Source organism: Macaca nemestrina, chromosome 3, assembly GCF_043159975.1.
Source record: "Macaca nemestrina isolate mMacNem1 chromosome 3, mMacNem.hap1, whole genome shotgun sequence".
Taxonomy (NCBI): domain Eukaryota; kingdom Metazoa; phylum Chordata; class Mammalia; order Primates; family Cercopithecidae; genus Macaca; species Macaca nemestrina.
Window position 1 is genome coordinate 67,259,135 of NC_092127.1, and position 17,923 is coordinate 67,277,057.

General features: G+C 35.2%; 1 protein-coding gene and 1 long non-coding RNA gene across 10 annotated transcripts in view; one reads left to right on the forward strand and one right to left on the reverse strand.

Annotated features, from left to right (window-relative positions):
- The window catches only part of LOC105486141 (uncharacterized), a 37,345-nt gene extending 30,135 nt beyond the window's left edge, over positions 1-7,210 (forward strand). Inside the window, exons 3-4 of the long non-coding RNA XR_011620998.1 lie at positions 911-1,039; positions 7,073-7,210. This is a non-coding gene — a long non-coding RNA (uncharacterized lncRNA). The remainder of the gene's footprint in view (positions 1-910; positions 1,040-7,072) is intronic.
- The window catches only part of BLTP1 (bridge-like lipid transfer protein family member 1), a 211,758-nt gene that overhangs the window by 4,803 nt on the left and 189,032 nt on the right, over positions 1-17,923 (reverse strand). For all 9 annotated transcript variants that reach the window (XM_011748835.3, XM_011748834.3, XM_011748836.3 and 6 more), the window contains 12 exons: positions 13,835-14,035; positions 12,579-12,758; positions 10,369-10,506; positions 9,359-9,616; positions 8,432-8,582; positions 7,845-8,002; positions 7,480-7,672; positions 7,048-7,265; positions 4,398-4,649; positions 3,575-3,778; positions 1,656-1,850; positions 892-1,026 (listed from right to left, as the gene is read on the reverse strand). In XM_011748835.3, the coding sequence (XP_011747137.2) occupies positions 892-1,026; positions 1,656-1,850; positions 3,575-3,778; positions 4,398-4,649; positions 7,048-7,265; positions 7,480-7,672; positions 7,845-8,002; positions 8,432-8,582; positions 9,359-9,616; positions 10,369-10,506; positions 12,579-12,758; positions 13,835-14,035 (2,283 nt within the window). The remainder of the gene's footprint in view (positions 1-891; positions 1,027-1,655; positions 1,851-3,574; positions 3,779-4,397; positions 4,650-7,047; positions 7,266-7,479; positions 7,673-7,844; positions 8,003-8,431; positions 8,583-9,358; positions 9,617-10,368; positions 10,507-12,578; positions 12,759-13,834; positions 14,036-17,923) is intronic.

Genomic DNA, 17,923 nt, shown 5'->3' on the forward strand with positions numbered 1-17,923 from the left:
TCTTTTCAACAGTTACAGAGTACTATAATATATTAGCTAATTCCATATATTACGGTTGCCATACTTTTTTTTTTTTTGAGACAGGATCTTACTCTGTCACTCAGGCTGGAGTGTGGTGGTACGATTATGGCTCACAGCTCACTGTAGCCTTGAACTCCCAGGATCAATTGGTCCTCCCACCTCACAGCCTCCCAAGTAGCTGGGGACTACAGGTGTATGCCACCACACCTGGCTAATTTTTGTGTTTTTTGTAGAAATGGGGTCTCACTTTGTTGCCTAGGCTGGTCTCAAAGCCCTGGGCTCAAGCAATCCATCCTCCTCGGCATCTCAAAGTGCTGGTATTACAGACATGAGCCACTGCCCCCAGTCACCATACATTTCTTCATGGGTAAACATTAAGTTACCAGTGTGTAAACCAGTATTAGCAAGCTCATGAACCCAAATACCACCACTGAGATTTAAATAATTTATGTATTAAAAAGAAAAGGTTTTCTGCATTCCAAACATTTATCAGCTTAATTTAGTTTTCACAATTAGGTAAATAACTCATACTTCTTTATTATGTAGTTGTTTCTTTAGTCATTTCACTTTGATTTGCAGTATTTCCTCACATTTTCCTATTTTTCAAGAATCTCCTATAAGGTCTAACTGAAAATGTACATAAGATAATGTATACAGAAACACTTTGTAAAGTATAAAACACCATTGGCGCTGTATATATAGCAAGTACTCAGAAAGTCTGTGATAGTGTTACTAACGCTATTTACTGATATCTTCAACTCACAGAAGGAGATATATTCCACTCATTTTCTCATTAGACCATAACAATTCATGTAAATGGCACTGACAGCTGCCATTCCTGCAGCCTGAAAGAAAGAGTATTCCACCCACCTTTTTCTTTTTCTTTAAGATAAGCTGACACTAAATCATGAAGAAACATGATGAGCTCAGCATCCATAGTCACACAAATGTGGTCAGTGAACTCTGTCACCACACTACATTCTACTTTTGGCTTCAGGTTGGCATCTGCAATAATATGGTAAGAGATTTAATAAAATGAGTCATCTTCTTCCCATTAATAAGGATTTACATAGGTCTGCATAAATGCATCCACATGAAATGCAACTGTAAAGAAATGAGTAATATCTGTATGTGATTCATAGGATGATGATAGTTTGTTAAGTACTTTCCTAGTACAGATTGAGTATCCCTTATCCAATTATGCTTGGGATCAGATGCCTTTCAAATTTTGGATTCTGGAATATTTGCATTATACTTACTGGTTTTAGAATTCCAATCCAAAAATCTGAAATCCTCCAATGAGCATTTCCTGTGAGTGTCATGTCAGTGTTCAAAATATTTTGGATTTTAGGGCATTTCAGATTTTTGGATTGGGGTGCTCAACCTATATATGCCATTTATTCCTCATAATAGTCCTATAAATGAAGTCCAATTATTCTTCATTTTACTGAGAGAGGTATAAGTTCATTAAGTAATTTTCCAGAGGTCATATAGCTGATAAGAAAATAAATCAGCTTTGCCTAGAAAATCAATTTCATTAGATATTAATATTTTAAAAAATCCATGGGAAGAAAGCAGTAGTTTGAAGTGCCTTTGGAATTTTCTTATTAACTTTCAATTGTTTTTCTACATACCCTGTAATGAAGGCTCCTGTGGTTCTTGAACATGAATGGATTTAAAGTCAAGCTGCATCCTTGGTAATGCAAAGATAGTCTCTGTTTCATGGTTGTAGCTAGAACCTCCTCTGAATCCACTCAACAAACTAGAATTCTTCACAGTAGTGCTATTCTCAGTGTTGTTAGCATCAACATTACGAAGTAGATTTAGCTCTACATGCATAATGATAGAGAGTCAAATTAAAATCATAGGCCACTATAATATACAGAACTATTATTTCAAAAGTTGGAAAGAATTACATTATATATAGAGATATAGATACACTACATATATACGTATACAGATATATACATAGATATATATGTATCTATACACACATATATATGTATATAGATATATGTAGTATATCAATATCAGTATCTCACGGTTGTCAAGACCAAAGCTTTATAATGAGATTTGTATAAACCGAATACATTCTAGCTTTGGTTTCTGAGATTTTAAAATGAGTATTATTCTTAACTGAATTCATGTCTGAAGTTGGAATTTCACTAATCCCAAAAGGCTCCATAGATTGAACACTTCACTCTTACAGAATTTGAGATTAAATAGGATCCTGGTCTTGAAATCAGGTAGAAGTACTGATTTTCCCCAACATATGTGCTATGATTAAACTATAGATCTTAGTTTTATAAAGATCTTTTATAGATCTTAGAATTATAATTATTTTTCTTCAGACAGCAGTTCATTATGCTAATAGATGCTTTAGAACACTCCAGCCATAAAGATCCCCCTTCCCCCAAATCCCTGTTTGGAAGGTAAAATAGTCAATACAGGCATAATCTTCTGATTCACTTTCTTATTCTCCTTTGTTCTAGGAACATTTTTAACAGTCTCTATTCAATCTGTGAGATGGCCTATTCCATGGTAACTGTTCTCATGGGGCCTAATCATCATCTTTTCCGTTTTGAAAAAAGGTCATTTTTAGCTGGGCATGGTGGCTCATGCCTGTAATCCCAGCACTTTGGGAGGCCGAGGCGGGTGTATCACGAGGTCAGGAGTTTGAGACCAGCCTGACCAACATGGTGAAACCCTGTCTCTACTAAAACTACAAAAATTAGCCAGGTGGGGTGGCACACACCTGTAATCCCAGCTACTCAGGAGGCTGAGGCAGGAGAATCGCTTGAACCTGGGAGATGGAGGTTGCAGTGAGCCAAGATCCAGCCTGGGCAACAGAGCAAGACTCCGTCTCAAATAAAAAGAAAAAAGGTCATTTTTATGTAACACACTGAAAAGTCTCATCACCTCTCACTCTAGTCAGCCTTCCAATACACAGAGATAATTGGTAAAAGCAATACTATAAACCCAAATCCCAAAAGCACCACAAAATAAGTTATCATGACCACACTATCACAAGACTGTTGTATCTAATCAAATGAAAAAAAAAAAAAAAAAAGAAAAAAAAAAAAAAAAACCAACAACAACTATCAAAAGCACTTTCTTTTAAACTTACAACTTGATAGAATCATAATATTTGGTTTCATTCTGTTCTAGCTATCTGAACTTTAAGTTTGTGGTATTCCACTATTTAGTTGTTTAACAACCTCCCCAAACCTCCATTTTTTAGCATTACTAGGAAAATATTTTTCCAGAATCATTTCCTAAATATTTTCTAAAATATTTCTCAATGTAATAAACTTAATTTCAAAGCCAATTTTATTTAGAATGTTTTCAATTACATCTAAAATAATTTGAGTCCATGAGATGCCGCATTACCAGGGTGGTATTAAATAATTATTACTTGTGTCAGCCAGCAAGATTAAAATGAAAATTGTTTAAGGAAATGAAAACACTGTCTCCATTTAAATTCTAAACACAGTCAACAGAAGCCAAAATGGAAAAAACAAAATAAATCTCTCTAAAGACTCAAAATTTTAACCTTCATTCCTTGTGGCTGTAACATAATTGAACCATTCTTTCACACTTGCTACTCCATGGGGTGGATTTTCATGGCGACGCCTTGTTATCTTGGTTATTGTTGCCATAGGACTTTCCAAAGCACCACATGGTTTGGTAACCATAGTATTATGACCCAGATGAAAATCTAGTGTTTGTACAATATATGTAGAATGATCACTGGAGCCTAGAACAAAATAAAAATACTTTTTAAAGTAATAAACCATATTTAGATTCAAGATGATAACTGTGGCCTCAGAGCTATAAATTCAGTTTCATATATAGGAATGCTATAAAAATGAAGAATAAATGAGGATTAAAACCAAATAATTCACAAATAATTCTTCTATTAGTGGTAACTGGATTTGTCCCTAGTTAGATGAAGAGCATCAAACATTTTTTTCCCTCATAATGTAGAAACCACCAAGTGGAAAAGTAAAGCTCAAAGGAAATGATAAAAGCACAGCCTTGCCTATATATTTTATAAGACAGTCTTGACTGGCAAATAATTTCCACACTACCACGATGTTGCCTTCACTTCATGTTTTTATAAGATTACAGTAACTATTACCATGACTATGTTTAGCCACAGCAGCAGAAACTTTAATTGCCTAAGAAACATGGAGTAAGATGGCAAGTTCAGAAATTAACATGTTCCAGACATTATAAATATTGACTCACTGGCAGTGAACTCCTTAACATGTCAGATACATGAGAACAATCAGAGATGGACTTCAGAAATATAATTGTCATTTATAGTCATAACAAGATAGGAGAAAGTAAAAGCTAGAAATGCGTCAGTTTACCATCTTCCCAGATTTTCTGAGCTTCAGTCCAAAAAGCAATATTTGGTTCTTCTAAATGAAAAAGGGCCCAAGATTTTGAACGGAAATTTGGACCATGAAAACATGCCAGTGTCATATGATTTCCATGTAAGCTCATTGATCCTCCAAATTGCATTCCATCTTCTGGTAATGGAATCTGAAATAAGGATATGTGGCATCCTGATACCACCTTCAATACTCCAGGCCAGTGTCGATGATGTGCTGCATCAAGCACTGCAAGAAAACCACAAAACACATAACCTGAAGTGCCTAATGAGTACCCTTGAATAGGGTAGAGTGAGGCAGCAAGTGGCTACTTTCTACAGTCTCAGGTAAGGGATGAAAACAGTGTCCAGTGCCTGTTTAACATTAAGCAAATAGCTAATAAAGAGACATTCTAGGAAAAGACGCTGCATGAGGATGGATATAGCTAAGGAAAGCAGTAACTTGCTAAAAATAATTTAAACTAATATATCTGAGGCTGGGTGCAGTGGCTCACGCCTGTAATCCCAGCACTTTTGGAAACCGTAGCGGGTGGTTCACTTGAGCTCAGGAGTTCGAGACCAGCCTGACCAACATGGTGAAACCCTGTCTCTACTAAAAATACCAAAATTAGCTGGGTGCAGTGGTGCACGCCTGTAGTCCCAGCTACTTGGGAGGCTGAGGCAGGAGAATTGCTTGAACCCAGGAGATCGAGGTTGCAGTGAGCTGAGATCATGCCACTGCACTCCAGCCTGGGTGACAGAGTGAGAACCTGTCTCAAAAAAAAAAAAAAAAAACAGGAAAGAAAAAAAAACACAAAACCTAATATGTCTGTAATGATTAATGTGTCACAAAGTACTTGCATGAAATTTTATGTAATTTCTTATTATAACTCTGTAAACTAGATATTTCATCTTGACTGATTTCAAGTGAAGAAGCAGAAGAACAAAGAAGTTAAGTGAACCAGTAACTGGAAGACCTAGAAATCAAATGCATACCCCCTTATTTTAAGTACTGCTTTTAAACTCATATTCCTTTGCTACTCAAAGCAAGGTCAGAGGGCCAGCAGAATCAGCATCACCTGGGAGTTTGTGAGAAATGCCAACTCTTAAGTCCACCTGTGCCTACTATATCAAAATCTATATTTCAGTAACATCTCCAGGGGTTTCAGATGCATGTTAAAGTTTGAGAAGCACTAATCAAACATACAAGGTATATTTTCCATTTTTTCCAATAACGTTCCTTTTGGCTGTTTTCCATACCTCTCACCCATAATCCAACCAAAGATCATGAATTGCATTCAGCTATTATGTTTTCCTTTGAACAATTCCTAAGCCTTTATGTTTGTTTTTTTGTGACGAGGAGTTTTTTTGAAGAATCCAGGCATTTTGCAGAACATCCCTCAATTTTTATATGCCTAATATAAATTCTAGTGTAAAGGAAATACATGGACTAGAGGAAAAACATAAATGACAACACAGGAAGTAACTGAAAAAGATTTAGAAGGTAGGGCATTCTTTAGGACAGTTGGCTACATCTCCTCAACAAGTCAATTCATATAAAAAATGAACTGTGCTAAATTAAAAGAAGGCAAAGGAACATAACCACATTTAACCTGTGATCTTGGATTGAATAAACTGGTTTGGACAAAACCATTATAGAGGACATTTTTAGATCAATCATGGAAATCAATGTGTTTTGAAAGCTAAAGGAGATAATTAGCAAAATGGAAAGTTGGAGATTGTTGACATACAAAATGGTATGAATTTTGATATTTTCTTAAAATGTACACATATATAGAGATACATAGAAAAAATACCTCTAAGGTGTTCACAGTGATGTCAGAGTGGAACATGATTGTTTTATTTTTTGCTTCTCTTGTGTATTCTAGTTTCTTTTCAATGTACACATATTACTTCTGTGATAATAAAGTTACTAAAAAGCTATCCTCATTCTGACTGCTTCTCACCACTTACACCTCTGTCATCCTAGTGAAAGCCATCATTTCTTGCCTGGACTCTTGCAATGGCTTCAGAAAAGGCCTAAATGATCACACTTTCTAAAATAGCTGTCCTCACATTTAATCATTCTCTATATTCTTCCCCTGTTTTGTTCTTTTGCTTATTAGCACTTCTCTCTAACTGAAATTATCTTACATATTTAGTTAGTAAATTTGTTAGGGTCTTTCTCTCCCATTAGAATCTATGCTGTCCATCACTAGATCTCCTGTGCCTAGAATAGTGCCTAAGCACATGGTTGTAGCTTAATAAATATTTGCCCATTGAATTACTAAGTGAAAATAATGATCTGCTTAATACCACTCACCTAGTAAATCCAAATTGAGATATTCTGACTCCATAGACATTCTAAACTAAAACATGATATTGTCATAAACAGTATTCAAGAGTGTGGAGTGAGTATGGATGCAGATGCACTGCAGCAAAGGGAAGAGATAACAAATGATGTCTTCCTAAATAATGGCCTCTAATTCCATTGGCAGGTAGAAAATCTGGCCCTTTGCTAACTGAGTGGGATAAAGAGCCTGTGGGCTATTTTCTAAGTAGGGCATACAGATTATTATTTTAAATTAAGAATGTACCATAGTTAGTGAAAGATAAAGCATATATAAAAGCTTAATTCTAATTCTTACATTGTTCTTGTGAACTCTTTTCTAGGTTGCTAGTCATTGTCTTTGGCGGAAGATAAGGAACTGGTCCCCAGGTAGACAGAGCTCGTTTGCTGGTATCAAATTGTTGTGTGAAAAATTCCTGGAGTTTCATTCCTATTTTTATCAGATCTGGTGTGGTTGATCTTGATATCATTACTTGGAAAATATCCCACTTCAAATCTCCATGGACGAAAATCTCACTAGAGCATAAAACAGAATCTTTGTCATATGTCTTACAGAAGATGCTCAAAAAGTACAGGAAACATTTTCTTGCCCCACCCAGCTTTTTAATTTGTATTAATTGCATAATAAATAAGAGTTTTATAAGAAAAATTGCTGTTTTCTCACCAGATGATAGATAATATGTTGAGAACAGTCATGTAAATTGTCCAAAAAGCAATCCTTAATAAATACCTTTTATCAGTTATGCTTGAATCCAATGTATTATACAAGTTTACTTTCCATTCATCCTGAAGCTTAAGATCAGCATTACTGAAGATGCCCATGAGGATACTTGAGCCCATGTAATCAACACGAGCTTCAGTAGAACCCATAGTAATCTGAATTTTGTGACTGGGTTGCTGATTTGGATGTTCAGAAATATGAGCTAAAATAGAAACAATAATTTTCACAGACATGTCCACAGGAAAAACTCATGAGAGTCAATTTCCAAAAGCGTTTTGATATCTATCTATCTATCTATCTATCTATCTATCTATCTATCTATCTATCTAACTAACTTAAGGCTATGTTAGATCAGTTGTAAAATTCCAACATACCAACCATCTCCAAAGCATTGACATCTATGGTCCCTCCAACTACTCCTCCTTTAGAATCTAATTGTGATCTTCCCAGACCAACAGACATGCTAATCTCTCGATCACGATTACTTCCTACTGACAGACGGCCCTGGCTCTTCAAACCACTAGTTGTCCAACTAAAAAATGAAAAAAAAGGTTATTAGATATATAGTTTCCAGTGTCATGAATTAAAACAGGATTTAAATTAAAAAGCAGTTAAATCAGTTTATTCAATAGGTCAAGTTTGACAATGAAACAACATACTTTTTATAAAAACTATGTGGTAAATATCTGAATATTAACATTGATAATGAAGCTTTACTCCTCGCTAGAAAATTACCCTGTTCTCTTTATAATTGATTCCCTTTTTATAGAACATATATTTCATGCTGTTTTATATTGCAGTATCCTTAGAATTAAGCCGTTTTCAGGATAAAACATTTTATATCGTTTACTATCTTTTTCAAATATTTAGCATTCAAAAAAGGTTCTGAATATCTTTACTACAATAGAAGAAAAATTACAAAAATGATTAAATACATTTCCTTTGTATCTGAATAGCTTACGTTGTATTTCCCATTACATTACTCATATTCATTTGAACGTTTAATTGCTTCAAGTTGATAGCAAACACGACAAGTGTTTCCCATGGGGTCCCTTGTTGGCTTGCTGCTTTGTTTGATTTGTTAAAAGGAGTTGATGTTTTTGAAAGTGAATCTAAAAATAGAAAAATCAAATACATGTTCATTCACATAAATGCCAAGCTAGTCACAAAGCAAAAACTATTTTTATCACTATAATCCATAAAGTAAAAATATAATATTCTTGTATTAGAATCTAATGTTTAATAGTTATATTGCCTCTAAAATAATAGTTACCATTTACTAAATGTTTATAAGTGCTGGCAGCTTTACCTCTTGAAAGCTCATAAAATTATGTATGGCCCCCATTTTATATGAGGAAATTTTGGTGTGCATGGGATATAGCAGCACAGATCATGCATCACCCTAGGATTTTGTTTAACAAAGAAGAAAATCATAAGGTGCCAAATACAGGACTCAAAGGCAGAAACCACTCTGAAATGCAGACGCCGGTTGGGGTGCCTGTTTTGTGTTCTTATGGACTTAGTATGTATCTTGAATCCTGCATTTGCTCATTATATTTTAATCTTTTGACAAGAACTACATCATTCATTTTTATACAGTCAGGCACAAGTACAAGCCCAAGGCCAAACCCATATGGAGCACACAAACAATATGCTAATTACTCTCCCCTTATCCATTTGCAAACCTACTGGCCATCTAGCTGTCTTGATGGCAATACTTTGAAATGTTTGTTTTGTTGTTTTTACTGTGTTTGGGGATTTTTTTTTTGACATGTCATAAAAACCTCAAGAGTATATTTTCCTATAGTTAGGGCTGAAATCTGAGAGTAACTAAGAATTTATCCTGAGAACACTGTAGGGCTACTGATAACAAAAAGAGCAGTGTTACCTCTTCGAGGAACTGAAGAATCAGATACACTTCTTGATCTTATGGAAGCTGGGGATTTTAGGCTCTGTCCTACTGTCCCTGGTGACATGGTACTGTTTGTCATATGCTCATTGAACACATTAGGTGACTGAGGCATGTGGGTGAAGGAGGCTGACTGACTTGGCTGCTCCCAGGTCTTGCAGTAAGCTTTTCTTGATGATTCAGGGGAAAGGTGCTGGCTTACACCTTCAATGGAATCTGGTGTCCCTGGGCCAGATGCTAGTAGAAAACAAACAAAACAAAAAATCCAAAGTAACAGGGTAAAATCCCTATGTTATAAAATAATTTCACCCATCCATCATTTCTAATCACATTACATATTCCTTCTAGTTCTCTATTTAGCAGCTGTGCAGCAATTTACATGTTGCAAAGAACATTCCAGTATTTTGTTTAAACTCCATGAAAAGAGCAAAACAGGAGCTCTGGTCCCAGTTTACAGGTGAGGGAATACACTCAGACTTAGGGTTTCTCATATTTACCTCAGTATGTAACTGACTCTACTTTTCATTTCCAAGAATCTCTTGATTTCATTACCTACAACAATATCTAAATCCAGCAGACAAATGCAGGCAAGATAGTAACATGTCCCCAGCATCTTCTGTTTCCCATGCTTAATTAACCATGATTAACTTGGATATTTAAAAGGATTACAAAGTAATCATTATAGAATAAATGTACTAACAAATTTACTAATTTACAAATTTACTAATTTGTTAGGAGAGTTATAGAATAAAAAGTCAGCTAGAACGTAATCTCAAAGAAGACAAGACTTTTTGTCTGTTTGGTCCTCTGATATATCCTCAGTGCTAATATATCACTTGTGGTTGGCATACTAGAGGGGCCCAATGGACATTTCTTGAATGACTGAATGCGTCACATGATACACCCTACCAAGTAAGATCACGTTTGTGTTATCAATTGTAGGTCTTGCTGCTACTGTAACCAAAATTAAAATTACATAACAAGCTTACTTGGCAAATTTATAGTTTGGTCTCCAAGGAATAGACGTCTTGCAATACTTCTTCTATACCATGCTCTTGGAAATGCCAGAATTTCACTGAGTCGGCGCATATCATATTTAAACGAGGCAGACCCTATATCACAAACAGCTGATACATAAATAACATTTGTTAGTACAGATTTCTAAAACCTTTAATGTTTTCACATGCTAGGTATAAGACAGGGTTATTATAAACCTGAATTATACTTAAGTTACATATTATGATTAGTAAGTGACGTGTTCTTCCACAACTTACAAAAACAGCACATTCTCATATTGTTAGTACCATTTCCCTTTTTTGAGGTGATGGCAAATTGGAATTCTATTATCACTTTATCATGAACTCCTCAGAGAAGTTCTAAAGATCAGTCTGATAGCCAGCTTTCAATTTTAATACAACAGTCTTTTCTATTATGGAAAATGAATAATCAGGATGAGCTGATACACAAATTTTCTCAAAAGGAATTGTAAACCAAATAGCTGTGTGGCAGGGACTACTATTTTCTTATCAGACTAATAGCAGTGACTTTAGACAAAAAACATTTTGATGGCCTTCTTCCAGAGTTCTGCTCTGGAGCATTCTTCTACTCCTGCTGTATGTGCTCTTCTATTCTTCTACCATAGTTTCTATAGGGTTTACATGCCAATGACTCCCACAGCTAAAACTTCTGTTTTTGTCTGAGCCCATACCTACATAGCCATAGCCCCTAAGTCAATTGTCTACCAGAACCTTCCACCTAAATGTCCTATAGACATTTCCTTCTTTATTTTCTAAATTAATGGCTTCACTGCTCCTTCAGTCATCTAAGCTAAAAGTTTGAGGCATTCTTGTCTCCTTTATTGCCCCTAATACAATTTGTACTCAAGCTTATGGATTCTCTTCTCTCTCTCTTCAACCCACTCCTCATTCCCTTTTCTCCTTTTTTTTACTGCCACAGTTCATGCTCTCATCTGCTATTGCATGGTCTATTTCAGCAGCCTCCTCAAGCATCTTTTCTTTCCTATCTTTCAGGCTACCATCACCTCTCTTTCTAAAACACCATTCTGAAGCATCACCCCATTTCTTAACCTGTAATGGCTTCTCTAATGGCTTTTAACACAACAATTCTGCTTATGCCGAAATAATCAGAACCCAATTCTTTAGCTTGGCATATGATATGAGTCCTTACACAATCAGGTCCTATTTTATCAGCTTTGCCTCTAGCCTCTCTCTTTCTGGCTCCATCTACTTTGTACAATCAATTAAATGTTCACTAATACCCTATGCTTTAGCCACAGCAAATCAAAGTATATGATCCAGAAGCATACATTTTGATGCTTCTGTGCCATTGAATACCATGTTGCTACCTCCAAGAATATTTCTACTCATTTTTCAAAATGTGAGCCAAATAACATTTCCTATGTGAAGCCTTTTCTGATTTCTCATACAAGACAGAATTTATTGTTTCCTCCTCTTTATATAAAGCTCCATTATAGCATTCATTATCCTGGACTCATTCATTTGTCTACACATAAGACCTTGTCTTATTCATGCCTGTTCCCCTCAATCACCTAGCAATCTCAGGTGAAAGTTTACCCTAAAACACAGGCTTAATATATATTTGCAGAATATTGGGTTAAGTGAACATACTGTATTTATTTGATTCATAATTATGAGAGCTTTTACTCAGTATTCTGGATTCTTCAGAATGTCTGTTTGCATTTAATTTTTAAATACTCAAATCACAATGTAAAGGAAATGAATGATTTGCCCATAGTTATATAGCTGTTTATAAAACCAGCAATATATATGCACACAATTCAAGGTCTTCTGACATCAAGTAAACATTTTTAAACATCACTCATCCCATTTTAGTGTTTTAAGCATTTATAATTAGAAAAACAAAAAGAAACTGTACCAATTCATGGTGGATAAAAACTGAAGAAAAGAAGCAACTTTTACTGATGTAACTGGGCATATTTGGCCCTTGGGTGATATGTCTATTTATCTAGAAATTATATTCCTAACACTGATTACTTGGATTGAGACAGTACCATAGGCTGGGCATTCCTCTCCTTTATATCAACTTATCACTGAAAGCTTAACATTAAGTGACTTAATATTTAAACACTACTAAAACAGAGGCCATTATTTAATTTTGGAAAACAATATTTTAATTTAAAAACTATAAAATTGAGTACCAGATATATTTATTAATGTAGTGTCCATTTTGCTTGTAGACTTGTTTACAGACTGACTTTCAAAAAATGAGGCACCTCCTGAACGCCTGATCCGTGATAAACTCACTTTTACAAACTCAAGGTTTATACTGAGTGAATCTTTTCGACCAGTGACTGAAGTGGGCTCCTCATCCACATTCCCTTTAAAACAAACAAACACAACCCCCACATCTATGTATACATATGTACACACAGTTGTCTAGTTAAGTGAAAATTATCTAATACACTGTAATATGCCATGAATTAAAATCACTTGAAGTAAAAATTTAAGCAGAGTGATCTAATGAGCATTAGCTTTCCTAACAACAATTTAAGAGGTTCAAATCCATAAACATAATTGGTGATTTTTACAGCCCTTCTCCAATAATAGCAACTAGAATTGACATGGAATATATGTTTTCATCATTTATTTAAATACAAGTCAAGAGTTAGTTACTAATAAGCTTTTATGCATTTGCAGTGGTTCATCTGCACTTCAAAGTGACAATGAAATTTGATTTCACTAAATGGCTGACTTAAATTATAGTCTCTTTTTAAATTAACAAATGTGACCCATGCACTTTAAAATTTTACTTTCTATACAATTTGTTATGTAAATGGACAGTGATTTGCTAAGACATTTAAACATTTCAGTGACATAAGTAATCTCTGATATCCAGAGATTACTGTGCTGTGTATATCACTTAGAAAATATTCTGAATTTTGGCCGGGCGCGGTGGCTCAAGCCTGTAATCCCAGAACTTTGGGAGGCCGAGGCGGGCGGATCACAAGGTCAGGAGATCGAGACCACAGTGAAACCCCGTCTCTACTAAAAATACAAAAAAAAATTAGCCGGGCGCGGTGGCGGGCGCCTGTAGTCCCAGCTACTCAGGAGGCTGAGGCAGGAGAATGGCGGGAACCCGGGAGGCGGAGCTTGCAGTGAGCCGAGATCGCACCACTTGCACTCCAGCCTGGGCAACAGCGTGAGACTCCGTCTCAAAAAAAAAAAAAAAAAAAAAAAAAGAAAATATTCTGAATTTTAAAATTCTTGTATAATTAATTCACCTGAATTACTTATTGTATATGTATACTTATTATGTAAATATGAGATAGGTATTATCAAAGAGGAAAAATATAAAAATGATCTTGGGTATGTACCTTATGATTTATGAAAATAAAGCTTAGAAGTTTGAAAACATGCTGTAAATCTGAAAAAGACATGAACATGCAAAGTATACCTAATCCTCCTGATCCAGGTGTAAGGCCAGAAACAGCAGTTTTTTGTTTCCCTGCTCCATATGGATGAAATACATAAAGGGAAAAGTCAGACATGCATGCAGTGAAGCTCAAGCCAGATGAACTACTGCTGGAACTGGTCAGGTCTGACTGACTACTACTATGTCGACTTCGGCCAAGAGGGCTGCCTAGTCCTGATGAACCTACAGTGAGCACAGGAAATTGAAAATATAAGCCACAAGAAAAAAATGCCAGTCAATAATATGTTCTTAAGAACCAAACATGACTTCAGAGTAAAATGGAGACACTCAAACATATCAATAGATTTAACAGATCAATAGATTTAAATCCTTAAAACTGAAATAAAGACTTAGATGTATTTTCCAATTAATTTACACCAGGGTTGAATACTCTGTTCATCCTTAAAACAATTATTTTTATATATATGTTTGGCCTACTGCATGGTTTCCTATTTTCTCCTTGACTCCTAGAAGCAGGCAATGGAAGAGGCCCAAAATAGCTGGGGCTTAAGCAAAAGGGGAGGAGAACATACTGTAAAAAATCTGTATCATATACTTGGAGTCCACATTTCAGTAGATGCAGTGGAAACAGGGCAAGGTATGCAAATGCAGAAAGTAAAAAGATCTCGTGTGGAGAGCCAAGTGTCCTTGTTGGTAACATTTACTAGGGATGGACAGGTAAATTCCAAAAACATTAAAAAAAGACCATTTGAATAGATTATTAAATGATTTTGCTGGTGATTCCAAAATGTATGTCCAGACCACACCTCCTTTGGATTTATATATTACAACTGCCTACTTGACCTCCTATTAGAATGGCTCACAGGCATTTAAACCGAACTGTACTCTTGATCTTTTTCCTTGAATTTGCTTTTCTTCCAGTGGGCCCCATCTCCAGTAAATGAATACTTCATGAAAATAGCTCAACCAGGCTGGGCGCAGTGGCTAATGCCTGTAATCCCAGCACTTTGGGAGGCTGAAGCAGGCAGATTATGAGATCAGGAACTTGAGACTAGCCTGACCAATATGGTGAAACTCCATCTCTACTAAAAATACAAAAACTAGCCGGGCGTGGTGGCATGCGCCTGTAATCCCAGCTACTCAGGAGGCTGAGGCAGGAGAATTCTTTGAACCCAGGAGGTGGAGGCTTCAGTGAGTCGAGATGGCACCACTACACTCAAGCCTGGGCAACAGAGCGAGACTCCATCTCAAAAAAAATAAATAAATAAATAAAAAGAAAATAGCTCAACCAAAACCTGGGAGTTATCTGTCATCTTTCCTACTGCTGACTGTCTGTCATGCAGTTTATCATCATTTCTGTATCTCAGGCATATAAAGTCTGTCCATTTCCTTCCATCTCACTGCTGCCATTGTAGCTTAAGCAATTATTAACTCTGCCTGGACTACAGAAACAGTTCTCCTTGCCTCCTACTCCAATCAACTGCCGCACTGCAGCTGGACTGGTATTCTAAAAGTATGTATGTGAATCATATCCACTCCCTTGCTTAACCTTTCAGTGGCTTTCCCACATGAGTTGACTCTTTCCTATCTCTCTAAACCCTTCTTATGCCAGTCTCCACATTTAACAATGGCTTTTTTTTTTCCTTTTTGTTATTCAGAGTTGCCAAACTGTTTCTTCTTTGTGGATTTTGTATTCTCTCCCAGGAGTGTCCGTTCCCCCAATTCTCTGCTTGGCTAACTCATACTCACCTCACGTTTCCATTTAAAATAAGCTTGTCTGCTGGGCTATTATTTGTTTCTCCAAATTCAGTTTAGGTTCCACATTAGTAAGTATGAACCACGTCTATTAGCTAAGTTCACTATTACTACGCCCTAGCACTGACCCAGACCACAAAGATCCTTTGAAAGAATGGATATTGTCACAACCTATATATTCTCATCATCATTCCTTGAATATTTTATAATGATAAAATGAGGGGTGCTATTCATTTCTGTTGTTTTCTAAGGAATCATAAAATTTGGGCATAAAAAGTTTCTCATTTCATATTCCTTTCACTACCTATTCCTAGCATGGTGCATATATACTGCTATAATAATTTAAGTGCTAATAATTTATGACATTAGGACAGTTTGTCATTAAGAAAAAGATTGACATTCCAAAAGAGAAATGGGCATGGGCATATATTTACCACTCCCAAGAAATAGCTAATGAAGTAATAGAGTACAGATTAATAAAATCCAATTTTAATCCATCACATTGACAATGATTAAAATTAAATTTAAAGCAGTGTTGGAAAGAATACAATGAACTGGTGTCCATACACACTGTGGTGAGAGTGTAGAAATGTTACAGTCTTACCAGAAAGCAAATGTATCAAACACTTTCAAAATGTTCATACTTCCTAACCTAGAAATTCCACTTTTAAGAATTTCTCCTAAGAATATATCTTTGTTTAAAAATATTTACATATAAAGATGTTGACTTTAGTATTATTTTGAAAGCAAAATAGTCCATGGAATCTCAAGTATATGATCAAACTGATGGAATATCTTATAGCCATTACTTTTAGAGATGAATATTTAATAATTTAGGAAAATACCTATGATATTTTAAATTTTAAAAAGTTACATAGAAGAGGCCATATTTCAATTGTTGCCTTGGAAAAAGATTGTATCACTATAGAAATGTTGTAGTGTTATCAGAGATAACACTGGTTATCTAGGATAAAGGGATATTCTCATTTTCATTTCATCTTTAGTACTTTTCATTTTCTATAATGAATAGTGAGTGTAAATTTTATAATCAGAAAATGTTTTTCAAAGACCAACACTACCACTTACAATATTTTGTTGACAACACAACTCCAACAGCAATATTTTGGAGCTAAGTACTAGATAATGGGTGACCACATTAGCAAAATCTTTATTTCTAAGATATCAACCTTTTTGTTTTCCAATTTTGTGAAAACTTTCAAAGATTCACACAGCAAAAGAAATGATTTCCTATAACAATTTCCCCACTAGTACAAGTAAATACTGTGTTCAAGATATAATTTCAATTTTTCAAAGAGGAATTTTGGGATGCTTTCTCACAAGCCAGTTTGTAATAATTTTTCCAACTGATGCTCGATGCGATTATTAGAATAAAGATTTGAATCTAAGATGACTCTCAAGTAGGACTCAAAACCTAAGCTGTATTTCCTTACAAATCAGAAAGGTAATTCGCCCTCCACAGTCTTCATGCCTCTCAAAAATGGAATTTGGGATTTTATTTTTTTCAGTCTTAATGCAAGCCTTCTCAGCCTTGCCATTATTGATATTTTTAACCAGATAATTCTTTGGGAGTGGAGGGGGTTGTCATATATACTATAGAATGTTTAGTAACATCTCTGGCATCCCTTCTAGCTGCCAGCTGTAAACCCTCAGTTATGACTATCAAAATTGTCTCCTAATATTGCCAACAAGATAGCTCCTGGTTAAGAACCACTATTTTAACTATATTCCAGTCTTATCAGTTTTCATTCAGTCTAGTCTCTTTTTTTCAGAGGTATTCAATAAAATCTTTACCATTTGCATGTGTGATCTCTGTTTCATTTTTAGGGCAGAAATGGCACCCAGTTTAACATAGTGAGGAATGCCTATCATCTCAGGAAATCAATTATATTTTAAAAACAAAACCTTTATGAAACACATATTTGAGTTAGATAACCAAATTTGCCCTTTAAAAATACATATGCTACTGCTACTTGATACAGTTTTCACTCAGTGTGATAAAAAAAATCCCTGTAAGGTAACACTATGTTTCTTATTTTCCATTTATAATACTGATTACTCCTGAATGTCAAGTATAGCTTAAGATAAAAGATATTCAAAAGTACTTGAACGTGTGAATTATTATATAGTAGTTATGTCATAGCACTTGTAGTATGTACATTCAAACCAAATTCAAAATACTATCTAATTGCCATTCAGCTAAAAATAGAAACCAAAGGGTACTCAAGTTCAAGTAACACATGAAATATACTCAAAACATTGGTCTACTATAGATTTCTTTCTATAAATAATCCTCAGATTTCCCCTTTTCCAAGCATATTTAAAAATATGTATTAA